The 15,687-nt window shown below is 42.5% G+C and overlaps 1 protein-coding gene across 3 annotated transcripts in view; it reads left to right on the forward strand.

The window, feature by feature from the left end:
- The window catches only part of pemt (phosphatidylethanolamine N-methyltransferase), a 51,745-nt gene that overhangs the window by 2,996 nt on the left and 33,062 nt on the right, over window positions 1-15,687 (forward strand). For all 3 annotated transcript variants that reach the window (XM_061755651.1, XM_061755652.1, XM_061755653.1), the window contains one exon: window positions 14,934-15,049. In XM_061755651.1, the coding sequence (XP_061611635.1) occupies window positions 14,934-15,049 (116 nt within the window). The remainder of the gene's footprint in view (window positions 1-14,933; window positions 15,050-15,687) is intronic.

The raw sequence follows: 15,687 nt of genomic DNA on the forward strand, positions 1-15,687 counted from the left end.
CTCCTGCCCGATCATAGCTGGGATAGGCTCCAGCACGCCCGCGACCCTAGTGAGGAGAAGCGGCTCAGAAAATGGATGGATGGATGGATGTATTCTGTTTTTATTTATGTTTAACACGTACCAACTTCATTGGAATTGGGGTTGTACATATGTTTTATTTGTGTATTTCAATGCCAATTTTTGAAACTGCATCTTGGAGAGAGGTGCAGGTATTTTATTTGTCGACTTGAGGTCGCCATTCATACACACACACACAGACACACGAACACACACAACACAAGCCCTGCTTAAATGATGTGAACAACAGCCCATGCGGACATGGTATGCACAGGCGATTTCCTGGGTTAACCGCACTATTCCTCACACTCACAGTTCTGTCAATGTAGTCAGCATAAAGCATTATGGGTACCCAGAATTAATTGCTGTGATGTTTTAACATACAATACTGCAGTTGTAGAAAATCAAGCTAAACATTGCTCTTTACTTGCATTTGTTCCTTTGTTTCATTGTGAAGAGACGCGAGCTGGCGGGAGCACTGGAATGAGACTACATTCAATTATTGCTAGCAGTTTTAAATCTTGCATACAGAATTGCCCCTTTCAAGAAAGGATTGAGCTATTTTTAAACCGTTGTTCACACACAAACATAAAGGGCAGAGCCCATTTGAACTGCATTGCTCACCACAACAGCAGCACTGAAGCATGTCCGGCAGTGTTAATGATGATCTTCCGTTATGTCGAGACACCTTCTAAAACGATAAGCGTTCCCGTAGACTCTCTGCAGCTTTGTGTGTGGGTCAGTGTTTATCTGCATTTCTCCAGTAATGTTTCTGTGTTAAATAACAATTGCTTGACATAAATTATATTAATATAGCAGTTATGTTATTAAGCATCATTACAATAATTATTGTGTAAAAACCCTCATATTCTGTTGATTATTATACATTTGCCCCAATGATGAATTTTCTGTAAGCTTAAGGAATTTTGTCCTTTACATAGAGGTTCGCACACATTACAAGAAATATGATACGATAATCTGACAGCCCCTTCACGGGTGTTGCAAACATTTATACCTGTTACAGTGTTGCTCCCCCATTGCACCTAATACCTTTTTATCTATGGCAAAACCTTCTCGAGCTCCTCAGCCTTCTTCTGATACCAGTTCTTTTTTTGGCCAGTCATAAGGAGTGTTTTTGAAAATTGCGTAATGTGGATTTGAAAATCTGTTTGCTGCCCAATCATGTTTTAAACCTCTACAACGGATAATGGTTGGAAAATAATGGAGATTTCACTTTAATTTTTATTTTGACATTTTTATTACTTTTTATGACAAAATTTTGTCTGAAGGATATTTGTGTTCCAGTGAGAAACCAAATTGGAGAACTAAAAGACAATTACTTTGAATCACATGCTGCAATTATCTTTGTGACTGATAGCCTTGCTCTGCTTGAAAACTTAGATTTTAATGATTTAAAGTAATTAACAAGTGACTGATTGATTCATTATACACTCTAATTGCTTCCTGACTTGGAATTCTCTCTGATTAAAATCAAATTAAAATGCTGTGGCACAAAATACAGATAAGGGCACTTTTAAAAAAAAAAATTGAATTCAAGGATCCATTCATATTTCGTGTTATAAAGATGAGTGAATAGTTTCCTGGAAACAGACATGCGCAATAGTAGGAGACTAGTGTGGGTGATGAAAACTAGCCTTCACGGCCAACTTACCACTCTTTCTGAAGAAGTTGTTGTTCCATTCAGCTCCTCACTTCATTCTCTCCACTCACAGAAGAGTAGCAGGTTGCCCACGAACCAGCCCTGGCACATATAAATAAACGCTTTCAGTCAAATCATCTCCTTCGTAGATCTCATTAGATTGGAGACGAGCGTTAGATTGATGTCAAGCTGACATTTCAGGTATTAGGAACCGAGTGGTCAGCCTGTTCTTTCTTGTTTCATCTAGGCTGACATTTCAAGTGTGAAAAGCATCAATAGAGTTTTAAAATATTGTTGATTTGGAGAGACTTGATGACGCCACTTGAAAGCAGTTTGGGGACAAAAAAACCCCCATCCAAGGTCATCACCAGCGCCTCGTGAAAGTAGATGGGTTTAATCAGCTAGTTCGATTAGTGTTGTACGATATTGACAAAATTGTATATCTCGTTAATGACAGATTCTGTTAGAGTAGTTTTTGTTAAAATAATATGAGATGAATGATCGCAAGATGGAGCAATGTGTCTATTTACATGACTTGTTCATTTATTGTATATACTTGTGTACTGTATACGGAGTATCTTAAAGTATTTATTGGTTTTTAGACAAAAGTTAAAACATGAATGACTTCTAGGGGCATTCAAGGATTGGTCACTGACATAAGTTTAGGTCAAATCAACATTACAACGTGACAGAAATAATGGGTGCTAACTTACTGTAATTCAATTACTTTATTACAATTAAATTATTTAATCAAATACTGTTAATGACATGCTTACTCTAACTTTCTCACTATATGAACGGGTGTTGTCCAGAGTTTGCTTCCGTTTGGCTTTTCCTTATATATTGTTTTGGGTTTTTTTCTTCCCCCACGTTGCGTTGCTAGAACACGGCATGCTCCTCCTTGTGCACATTCTTCAGGTGCCCGACCAAATTTGTTGTGTTGAAGCATTTAGATGACGTTCACCATGACGTACTTCACTTGTGCACAGACTGCGAATAATTTACGTGTTGTTTGTCTGAGACACCGCAAAATAGTCCCAAACCGACGACGTGTTTTTTCACCGACAAGATTGAAAAAACATTATTGGCCGTCAGATAGTTACAGTACTACGCCACAAGACACGTAACAAGGCTAAAAATAAACTAGCTTTTGGATTCATACGCTACGGCGATGCGGAATAAATGTCTTTTGCGCAGCCGATCGATGACGTCATTGATCGGCTCGGCGAATTTTAACATGAAAGCCGATTGGCCAATCAGCATAAAATGCTAATTACCGGCCAATACCGATCAAGCCGACTAGATGGATGTAAAGTTTAGAAAATAATAGAAATAAGAATACATTAAGACACAAATATCCAGTGGACAAAATACCATTCAAAATACTGTATCTGGTAGTACAAGCAAAAACGGCATGGAAATGTACTTGACAAAATTTTGAAAATATGGGAATTCAGAAAAATTTGGGCAAATTGTTCTGGACATGGCGGCACGGTGGTCTGGTTAGACCGTCTGCCTCACAGTTCTGAGGACCGGGGTTCAATCCCCGGTCCCGACTGCGTGGAGTTTGCATGTTCTCCCTGTGCCTGCGTGGGTTTTCTCCGGGCACTCCGGTTTCCTCCCACATCCCAAAAACATGCATGGTCGGTTAATTGAAGACTCTAAATTGCCTGTAGGTGTGAATGTGAGTGCGGATGGTTGTTTGTTTATATGTGCCCTGCGATTGGCTGGCAACCAGTTCAGGGTGTACCCCGCCTCCTGCCCGATGATAGCTGGGATAGGCTGCAGTGCTCCCGCGACCCTTGTGAGGAGAAGCGGCTCAGATAATGGATGGATGTTCTGGACATTAATTTTTATAGATTGGCAGCTCTGTAAACCATCCATTTATCCAATTTGTGTACTGCTTATCCTCACTAGGGTCACGGGCGTGCTGGAGCCTATCCCAGCGATCCTCGGGCGATAGGTGGGGTACACCCTGAACTGGTTGCCAGCCAATCGCAGGGCACATATAAACAAACAATCATTCGCACTCACATTCACACCTATGGGCAATTTAGAGTCTTCAGTCAACCTTCACACAAAACTTAGAAATACAGTATGCTTCTGTTCTCTTTCTATACAAGGCAATGAAACCTCCAAAGCGAAACACCCTTCAACTTAAAATTCAGCCAATGACACCAAGCTTAAAGCCTACAGAAGGTTTGACGCCTGTCTGTCTGCCTGCCAGGTCCAGTGAGTTATTATATTACATTTTACTCTTTCTTTGCTCAAGGGGTTTTGATAGTGCTCACTAATAAGCCGACTAGTATTACTTTAATCACTATTCAGAATTTATATTTTTGGCCGCAGCATAAGTCCAACCTTTGCCCCTCTAGTCCTTAATGACTGAGATATACATTATACACCAGCATACAGTACATACAGTAGATAGTATATACCATTCTTGGCTTCAAAGTTCACCACTGTGCTTTTAGTGTGAACTTGAATAACGGTCTGTCTTTTGAAGCATATTGGGAACTTTCCTCAAATTTTAAAGCATACAATGGTCAAGAATTTCTTGGTAAAGCCACATAACGATAATCTGTCTGAATGTGGTTCAAGGGGGAATAAGGGATGATTGAGTGGCAACCAGTACAGAGTTTACGCAGCCTCTCACTCAAAGTCAGATGGGATAGGTTCCACCCCACCCACGAGCCACGACCCCAATGAGGACAAGCAGCATAGAAAATGGATGGATGAAAATAAAGGGTCTAATAATCTAATCCGTAAATATTTTATTGATTAAGAAGTGCAACCCTAGACTTATCTAAATTGTGACACACCGACTAGCAGATGACCCTGGATGCCTCTGTTCTTCTTCCAATTGTGAACAAAATGTCTTTCCCTTGTTTTACCCTATCGAGCAGAGGTCACAGCCTTAGCTGAGCAAATAGATGCGCTTGTTCATGCTTCCCATCCTGTCCATATGTGGCGATGAAGCAAGCAACATATTAAGCATCACCTGACCTTCTACCTGCATATGAAATTTCTCGGTCATCAAGGCTACCTAAATCCACAGGAACCAACTCATCAGCTCATTCTGTCCCAGTCGCTTGCTGTTGCCAGTTGAAAGGAGGAAAATCAGCAACCCCCCTCCAATTAATGCACCCTTGTATTGGATTGCATTATCTTTCCAGGTGTACCTAAAGCTTTCATAGACTGATCTGAAGAGTCAACCTTTGACTGATAAAACAAGCATAATATGCTTGCAGTATTCATGTATCTTTGGTTAGTTGTTGAAGCATAACCTCAAATGACTGCCAAATGGAAAGATCTGTAGCAGTGATCAAATGTTTAAGCATATTGTGTATTTGCTTCAATCAGTTAAGCGATACAGTTCTCATGGATATCAATTATGTAAGCAATAAATTTACGACTTACTTTGGTGTGATGGTTTTATTCAGTTGCCTTGGTCAACGCTGATTAAAGACTCATCTGACCTGACGTACCCGCACGCTTCAGGCTGAAGTTTGTGGGATGCTTTGGAAACCATGTCAAGGCAGCACTTTTCTTCCATCAGTTTGTTGTTGCTACTGTAAGGGTTTTGTTTATCAGAATCAGAATCATCTTTATTTGCCAAGTATGTCCAAAAAACACACAAGGAATTTGTCTCCGGTTGTTGGAGACGGTGGAACGGTGGACGACTGGTTAAAGCGTCTGCCTCACAGTTCTGAGGTCTGGGGTTCAATCCCGACCCCGCCTGTGTGGAGTTTGCATGTTCTCCCCGTGCCTGCGTGGGTTTTCTCCGGGCACTCCGGTTTCCTCCCACATCCCAAAAACATGCATGGTAGGTTAATTGAAAACTCTAAATTGCCCGTAGATGCGAATGTGAGTGCGAATGGTTGTTTGTTTATATGTGCCCTGCGATTGGCTGGCAACCAGTTCAGGGTGTACCCCGCCTCCTGCCCGATGATAGCTGGGATAGGCTCCAGCACTCCCGCGACCCTAGTGAGGAGAAGCGGCTCAGGAAATGGATGGATGGATAGTTGGAGACGCTCTAGTACGACAACAGACAGTCAATTGGCAGAGAACACTTTTGAGACATAAAGACATTGAGAAAAACCGTCACCGGTACAATTAATCTGGGACAATGTCTATTGTGCAAATGTTGCAGATACTCCTCAGTCAGTGTGCAAGTAGTGCAGATGCTACTCTGGCATGCGTGGCCAGTATTGGTCAACAACAGATATGCAAATAGTGCAGCGTGGCGAGACTACTACAGTGAGTGCACGAGTAATGTACAATTGGCCCGACAGAAATGTGACAACAAACCCAAGACAAAAAAATAAATTGGCAGCATGTTGCAATGGAATTGTAGGTTAGCTGTTTAAGAAGTTGTTGGAATGTCTGCTAGTTCTAGTTTGCATTGATTGGTAGCGCCTACCTGAGGGAAGGAACCGGAAGAGCTGGTGACTGGGATGACAGTGGTGTCATCTGCAAACTTCAGGAGTTTGACAGCCGGGTGCGTTGAGGTGCAGTCGTTCATCTAGATAGTACACGATCTAGTGCTGATGCTGCGTGTGGATGAGGTGGCCTCCCCCAGCCTCACCTGCTGTGTCCTGCCCTTCAGAAAGCTGTAAATGCACTGGGAGATGGCAGGCAATACGCTGAGCTCACCTTGTTGTCCCCTTTGGCCTCACAGCTTGTTTTTCATTCTGTTTGGCATATATATATATATTGCTCAGTTTATTTATATTAGTGGTCTTTTTTGTGTTTTTTTGTATTTTATTTTATTTTTTTTAAATTGGGTGATTACAATTTATCACTGTACTGCAGGTGGAATGCAGCCATATGGGGGGCACAAGCCAGTGCAAACTGTAGGCCGGTCCCATGCCCGGATGAATGCAGAGGGTTGCGTCAGGAAGGGCATCCGGCTTAAAACTTTGCCAAACAAATATGAGCGTTCATCCAAAGAATTCCATACCGGATCGGTCGGGGCCCGGGTTAACAATGTCTGCCCCCGGCGCCGTCAACCTGCAGGGCACCGTTGGAAATTCAGCTACTGTGGGTGGAAGTCGAAGAAGAAGAAGAGGTGGAAAGCGGGTTCTTCGGCAGAAAGAGAAGAGGAAAGCACAGAGCCTAGAACTGAATGTGGGGACTTTAAATGTTGGGACTATGACAGGAAAATCTCAGGAGTTGGTTGACATGATGATTAGGAGAAAGGTTGATATATTGTGTGTCCAGGAGACCAGGTGGAAAGGCAGTAAGGCTAGAAGTTTAGGGGCAGGGTTTAAATTATTTTATGTTGGTGAAGGAAATGGGGGTGATGAAGAAGTGATGGGTATGTACGGCATTCAGGAAAGGAACTTGGAGGGACAGATGGTGGTAGACTTTGCAAAAAGGATGCAAATAGCTGTAATGAACACTTTTTTTCCAGAAGAGGGAGGAACATAGGGTGACCTACAAGAGCAGAAGTAGAAGCACACAGGTGGATTACATCTTGTGCAGACGATGTAATCCGAAGGAGGTTACCGACTGTAAGGTTGTGGTAGGGGAGAGTGTAGCGAGACAGCATAGGATGGTGGTGTGTAAGATGACTCTGGTGGTGAGGAGGAAGATTAGGAAGACAAAGGCAGAGGAGAGAACCATGTGTTGGAAGCTGAGACAGGACGACTGTTGTGCAGCTTTTCGGGAAGAGGTGAGACAGGCTCTCGGTGGACAGGAGGAGCTTCCAGAAGAATGGACCACTGCAGCCAAGGTGATCAGAGAGGCAGGCAGGAGAGTACTTGGTGTATCTTCTGGCAGGAAAGGAGAGAAGGAGACTTGGTGGTGGAACCTCACACTACAGGAAAGGAAAGAGGTTAGCTCAGAAGAAGTGGGACACTGAGAGGACCGAGGAGAGGTGAAAGGAATACATTGAGATGCGACACAGGGCAAAGGTAGAGGTGGCAAAGTCCAAACAAGAGGCATATGATGACATGTATGGCAGGTTGGACACTAAAGAAGGAGAAAAGGATCTATACAGGCTGGCCAGACAGAGGGATAGAGATGGGAAGGATGTGCAGAAGGTTAGGGTGATTAAGGATAGAGATGGAAATATGTTGACTGGTGCCAGTAGTGTGCTAGCTCGATGGAAAGAATACTTCGAGAAGTCGATGATTGAGGAGAATGAGAGAGAAGGGAGAGTCGAAGAGGCAAGTGTGGTGTACCAGGAAGTGGCAGTGATTAGTAAGGGGGAAGTTAGAAAGGCATTAAAGAGGATGAAAAATGGAAAGGCAGTTGGTCCTGATGACATTCATGTGGAGGTATGGAAGCATCTAGGAGAGGTGGCTGTGGAGTTTTTTACCGGCTTGTTCAATTGAATTCTAGCGCGTGAGAAGATGCCTGAGGAAAAGTGTGCTGGTGCCCATTTTTAAGCACAAGGGTGATGTGCAGAGCTGTGGGAACTAAAGAGGAATAAAGTTGATGAGCCACACAATAAAGTTATGGGAAAGAGTAGTGGAGGCTAAACTCAGGACAGACGTTAGTATTTGCGAGCACCAGTATGGTTTCATGCCTAGAAAGAGTACCACAGATGCATTATTTGCCTTGAGGATGTTGATGGAAAAGTACAGAGAAGGTCAGAAGAAGCTACATTGTGTCTTTGTAGATCTAGAGAAAGCCTGTGACAGAGTACCCAGAGAGGAACTGTGGTACTGCATGAGGAAGTCTGGAGTGGCAGAGAAGTATGTTAGAATAATACAGGACATTTACGAGGGCAGCAGAACAGTGGTGAGGTGTGCTCTAGGTCTGACAGATGAATTTAAGGTGGAGGTGGGACTGCATCAGGGATCAGCCATGACCCCCTTCCTGTTTGCAGTGGTGATGGATAGGCTAACCGATGAGGTTAGACTGAAATCCCCGTGGACCATGATGTTTGCAGATGACATTGTGATCTGCAGTGAAAGCAGGGAGCAGATGAAGAAACAGTTAGAAAGATGGAGGTATGCACTGGAAAGAAGAGAAATGAAGAATAGCCAAAGCAAGACAGAATATATGTGCATGAATGAGAGTGGTGGTGGGGGAAGAGTGAGGCTACAGGGAGAAGAGAGAGCAAGGGTGGAGGACTTTAAATACTTGGGGTCAACCGTCCACAGTGAAGAAACTGGTCCAAGCAGGTCGGAACGTGTGGAGGAAAGTGTCAGTTGTGTTATGTGACAGAAGAGTCTCTGCTAGGATGAAGGGCAAAGTTTATAAAACAGCAGTGAGGCCAGCCATGATGTACGGATTAGAGACAGTGGCACTGAAGAGACAACAAGAAGCAGAGTTGGAGGTGGCGGAAATGAAGATGTTGAGGTTCGCTCTCGGAGTGACCAGGTTGGATAAAATTTAAAATGAGCTCATCAGAGGGACAGCCACGGTTTGATGTTTTGGAGACAAAGTTGGAGAGAGCAGACTTCGATGGTTTGGACACGTCCAGAGGAGAAATAGTGAGTATATTGGTAAAAGGATGATGAGGATGGAGCTGCCAGGCAAGAGAGCTAGAGGAGAAGGTTGATGGATGTCGTGAGGGAAGACATGAGGGCAGTTGGTGTCCGAGAGGAGGATGTAGGAGATAAGCTTACATGGAAAACGATGCCGTGCTGTGGTGACCCCTAAAGGGACAAACCGAAAGGAAAAGAAGAAGACTGTACTACCTTAAAATTTTGATTGTACAGTTGTACCTTGACTTACGAATTTAATTTCCTCCGTGACTATGCTTGTAACTCAAATAATGGGAATAGAGGACAATGTCCATCTAAAACCCGATATGCAAATGTTTGTTGGTGCTAGGGAGATGTCATAATTTTAGGGACTTGTAGTAGGGAATTGTAGTTATTTGGAATTTAAAAGTAGTAAAGCTTACTCTAAACGAGGCCATAAACCATACAAATTGAGGACATTTCTTGACTGATTTCAGAATCTGATACCTTTTAAATTGGGGCTGATTCCATGGACCTTTTTGGGGTCCTCAAAGAATTTGGCTGGCTAGGGTCGCGGCCGTGCTGGAGCCTATCCCAGCAGTCTTCAGGCGAGAGGCGGGGTACACTCTGAACTGGTCGCCAGCCAATCGCAGAACACAGAAACAAACAACCATTCGCGCACACATTCACACCGAAGGGCAATTTAGAGTCTTCAATCAACCTACCATGCATGTTTTTGGGATGTGGGAGGAAACCGGAGTGCCCGGAGAAAACCCACGAAGGCACGGGGAGAACATGCAAACTCCACAGAGGCGGGGCCGGGATTTGAATCCCGGTCCTCAGAACTGAGAGGCTGATGTGCTAACCAGTCGCTCACTGTGCCGCCAAGATTTGGAACAGTATTTACCAAAACAACTTCTCAGCTGTTAAGTTGTGGGACTCTGCTGATCTGGACTGTGTTTGCTCTTAAATGTTCAGCTTTGACTTTGCATTAAAAATAAGTGAACTTGTGCAGGGATCTGGAGCTGTTTTTTTTTTTTTTAAAGAAGAATAAGAGATTGTTTGCCACTATTGTGGTCCACGAATTGTTCATGTCTCTCCAAATGTTTGAATATTCAGTCAGCACTGTTCTAATTGGGACAGATTTGATCAGCGTGTGCATGCGATCAATGTTGATGTTCCCAGTCTCACTTCATTACAGAGAGCCCGCATACATCCACACATGAATTCATGGATTGGCTCAGCGTGTGTTCGCATTCATTTCCGTGTTCAACACGGCTGTACATGAAGCTAATGGATGGAACTACCAGCTAGATCTATACCTGGACAGTATAATATTACCTAGAGTCCTGTTTTTTTACAGGCTGTCATTTAGTTCTATTGTCAGGCAAGGGTGTGTATTCAATGATCTGATGAGTTCTGTTGGTAACATCAAAACAATTGTCAGATCTAAGTGTTCTGGTGGGGAGGCAGAAGGAGCCTGTTACAACCCCAATTCCAATGAAGTTGGGATGTTGTGTTAACCACAAATAAAAACAGAATACAATGATTTGCCAATCATATTCAACCGATATTTAATTGAATACACAACAAAGACAAGGTATTTAATGCTCAAACTGATAAACTGGTTATTGTTTTTAGCAAATGATCATTAACTTAGAATGTTATGGCTGCAACAGGTTCCAAAAAAGCTGGGACAGGGTCATGTTTACCACTGTGTTACATTTAACAACATTCAATAAACGTTTGGGAACTGAGGACACTAATTGTTGAAGCTTTGTAGGTGGAATTCTTTCCCATTCTTGCTTGATGTACAGCTTCAGCTGTTCAACAGTCCGGGGTCCTTGTTGTCGATTTTACGCTTTAGAATGCGCCACACATTTTCAATAGGAGACAGGTCTGGACTGCAGGCAGGCCAGTCTAGTCCCCGCACTCTTTTACAACGAAGCCACGCTGTTGTAACGTGCAGAATGTGGTTTGGCGTTGTCTTGCTGAAATAAGCAGGGGCGTCCATGAAAAAAGCGTTGCTTGGATGGCAGCATATGTTTCTCAGAGAGAAGTCGACGGCGTTTCTGGGTGTTGTTGAGAAATGGCTTTTGCTTTGCATAGTAGAGTTTCAAGTTGCATTTATGGATGTAGCGCCAAACTGTATTTACTGGCATTGGTTTTCTGAAGTGTTCCTGAGCCCATGTGGTGATATCCTTTACACATTGATGTCTGTTTTTGATCCAGTGCCGCCTGAGGGATCGAAGGACACGAGCATTCAATGTTGTTTTTCGGCCTTGCCGCTTATATGCAGTGATTTCTCCAGATTCTCTGAACCTTTTGATGATATTATGGACCGTAGATGATGAAATCTCTAAATTCCTTGCAATTGTACATTGAAGAACATTGTCCTTAAACTGTTTGACTATTTTCCCACACACTTGTTCACAAAGAGGTGAACCTTGCCCCATCTTTGATTGTGAACGACTGAGTAATTCAGGGAAGCTCCTTTTAGCCCAATAGTGTATAGTATGTAGTTCTTGATTCATTTTGATTCAAATGCAAAAATTACGATTTGGGATTTGATTTTTTTTTTAAGCTGACTCGCAAGGTAATTCGAATCACCACTGATTTGCACATAGCTCTCGTATTCGGTTAAGTCTGTTGGTACACGAATGTAGCGTTCGAGGTGTAGGGCATCCAGGGTTCGCGCTGCCCGTTTGCCACCTCACCAATGCCTTATTGAAACAGAATGCAGTGAAGTGAATATTGCCAACGTTCGCCACGCTGATGAATCAAAATTACATGTGTCAAAACTCAAAAGCCCTTCCTGATAAAAGTCAAAGTGAGCATACTTATTCTGCGGTGTGTGAACAGTGTTAAGTTTTTCTCCTGTTTCATAAAAAGCTTCCATCTGGCATTCTGCCCCTGCTGGCTCTAAGCAGTCAGGCTCAGGGCTTTCCTGGCTGCGTGTGCATCGGGGAAGACAAGACCCGATGCCGCTTGGTGCTGAATTGAAGCATGTAAATTAATTACCGCAATTTATGTTTGAAGTGTCAATCGTCAATGTGTGCAATTGACTTAGGTCTCGCAGCGAATTAGCTGCCGTCTTCATCGATGCATGAGCCGCTAATCCAACTTTTGTAGTCATGCTGAGCAGCCGTGGCGGCTGGCTTGGACCATTTGGGGCCCAAGCAAACATAGTCACGCCCACCACCCACCCTCCTTCCCCCTATGTAATTTAAAACACTTTTTCCTGCTTTGGAAATCTGTTACATTTGTCTGACAGCTAGTTAGCCTGCTAATATTCAGTACCAAATATTTAGAATATTAATGTTTATCTTCAACTAAAAAGTTTGAGTTTGAGAGTTCTCCATAGACCTTTAGATCCTTCTTAAGGATTATCAAATAAGTAAATGATCAACACTTTTTATACACACACAGTTTATATAGTTTACCATTAGAACCACTTTTATACACACATCTTGGTGATGAAAAGTGTCACTTGTGTCACTCTCCATTTTATCTCTACACTCAGCTGACACTGACAGCAGTGCTACTGCAACTGACAAGAGCATCATTCTACAGTATTAGATTTTTACAAGGCATGGAGTTAAATCAATAAGTCATTCTACTCTGTTTGAAGGTTTTTCTTCTTCCAATTGAATAGTAAAATAGAGATTTGTTCTTCATATCAATTCATCATAACATTTAGGCCTGGCCTACAGGAAAGAGTTATTTATTTGTGGCTATATGCAATCATTTATTTCTTGTGATTTTTGAGATCAAGAGTTTTGTGTAAGAGTGACTTTAGTTAGGTGCACTACAATATATTAACATTGTGTGAACAATGAATAAAGGTTCATGGACCTGCAGCAGGGCTACTACTTTGCGGTAGCATTTTTGCATGACCCGCAAGTACTCATTTACAGAACTGCAAGAGGAGAATGGATGTAAACAACATGCCGCACGTGGAAGATTAGCAGAGAAGAGATGAAACAGAACCCAAAGAGTTAGTCCTGAAAAGAGGAAACTGTAATTCCATGTTTTGGCTTTAAAAAGTCAGACACCAACCAGAAAATGGCAATATGCAAAATGTGCCGCCAACAAGTCATTGCTAGGGACTCGAAGACCATTTAATGTCACGATATGAAGAATTGTACAGAGATAGCGTGAAGTTACGCCAAAACCACCAAGTTTAAAAAAAAAAAAATATATATTTATGTGGCACCGTACTTTATTGGTACATAGGATACTGTACATGTCAAGTTGATGCACTTGTCTTCTTAAATCTCAACCTGTGAAACAAAACCATTAAAAAAAGCTAAAGGTTAAGTCATCCATCCATCCATCCATTTTTTTCCGCTTATCCGGCGTCGGGTGTCGCGGGCAGCAATTTAAGCAAGGAAGCACAGGCTTCCCGCTCCCCAGCCAGTTCGTCCAGCTCTTCCGGGCAGATCCCGAGGCATCCCCAGGGCCTCCTGCCATTGGGATGTGCCCAGATCACCTCACCAGGGAGGTGTCCAGGAGGTTATCCAAGTTATTTCAAAAGGTTTCATTTCATGGCAGAACAAGCTGACAAACCTGTGTTCCAAAAACTCAAACATTTAGTTGCATTTTAACTGGTTAAATGGTAGGCATACTTGAATGTTAATCGAAACAGGATCAGGATATAAAATTGTGTCCATATTTTGTCCATATCTCACAGGACTACTCTATGGTCTTAAAAGAATCAAAATATGTAAACACAATTACATGAAAAAGTGAGTCATAGAAGCGCCTCGTGCATTACTACTAAATTCTGAAACTTTTTGCATCTTACTCGTTGTCATGTGACGGCTCTTTTGCCACGTCCAAAGAAGATTCTCTCACAATTACACTCTTCTCTTAAAAACCATTGTTGACACTAGTCCTTCTTTCAACTTCAGTACTGTCGCAAAAAAAGGAGCAAAATAGCCAACGACAAAGCCGAACATACACATAAACCTGTTGAGTCTCACTGAACTGAGTTCTCATAAGGTAAGCTGTTGTACTGCAGTTCTGAGATTTCAGAGGCATGTTTGTTTTTTAACAAATTGTATGTTCCATTGTATTATAAATAAATGCATTTTTTATTTTTGCATCAATTGCACGTGATTTGGCTTCTGCATTTAATCCATGACAGTTTTGTTAACGTACCAAGCACACATCATTACTAACACATTGGGTAATTTTCCAGTTGTTTGTAAAAATCGACTTTCAGTTCTCCCACGGCGTGAATAAACATGAATAACAACAGTGGCAGTCCAGTCTCACAGACTAGTTACTAAAGGACACAATCATGCTCCGAACATGCTTTAAAAACATTATTCTGTATATGTAATACTGTTATAATGGAATCAGAGTTCAGTTTATTCAGCACCTGAGCAAACCCAGATGCAGTCTATTATCACCACATGAAGTCTATTTCGGCTCAGCTTTTCTTTATCCTTTCTCTCACTTTAATGCGTTTCTCCCCAATGAAAAAGAAACACGTTGCCGTGACGACGTCTTTTCCTTTCCAGCTCAGCCGTCCAGTCCTCTACGCACTTCCTCAACCCACAGAGTGTTATTTAGAGTTTGGCAGCTAAGCCATCCGTACAGTAATTGTTTCATTCATTTCAAATCATTTCAATATATCGTTCCTGTTCTTTCATTCAGACAAATGAACCCTGTACAACATTCAAAATGAGAAAATTCCCCCAACGTTTCAACTACAGTGCTGACTATGATGGGATGGGAGGAAAGAGGAATGCTTTTGTTATCATCTCGCTTGATATTTCTTGCTTCAGGTAGCAAGATGGGAGCACCGGACACAGAAACTCTCCAAGATGTTTGGAAGCCCCTACCTCGCCTGTTACTTCCTGGGCTTCGTTATCATCCTCCTCAATGTGTACCGCAGCCACAGGTAGAACACCCTTTGCTCTTATGTTAGGTCAATCCATGTGGCCAGGATACCACAATCTCAATGGATTAAATATGTTTGAAGATAAGTGTTCTAAACACATGCAAAGAGTGATAACAATTTAGTACGAAATTGATGCATTTCAAATTACTACTGTTATTATCAGGGATTATTGTGTTTTTCTTTTGTCCATCCATCCATTTTTTTATTGCCTTGTCCTCATGTCATGGGTCAGCTGGACTCTATCCCATCTGACTTTGGGTGAGAGGCAAGCTACACCATAGACTGCTTGCCACCCAATTACAGGGCAGATATAGTCAAACTCCAAACCGAGGCACCAGCTGAGATTCTAACCCCGAATTTCAGAAGTGTGAGGCAGAAGTGGTAACCACAAGGTCACCATGTTGCCCACCTGCATGTTTGCATCACATTTTGTCCCTGATACCACATATACTCCCACACCTCCCACTATGGATCAAAATGGTGACAGAGAAAAACAAGTATAAATGTACTAGACGCTTTTGAGGAGTTTATGCTTCCTCTCTCAGGCTATTTGTGTTGCCTAGGAACAGTACTTTTACAAGCGCAAGACATGCATGGTTTTAAACAACAGCAATGTATCCCATTGGACAGTTTCCAAT

This window comes from Phyllopteryx taeniolatus, chromosome 19 (genome assembly GCF_024500385.1).
Source record: "Phyllopteryx taeniolatus isolate TA_2022b chromosome 19, UOR_Ptae_1.2, whole genome shotgun sequence".
Classification (NCBI taxonomy): Eukaryota; Metazoa; Chordata; class Actinopteri; order Syngnathiformes; family Syngnathidae; genus Phyllopteryx; species Phyllopteryx taeniolatus.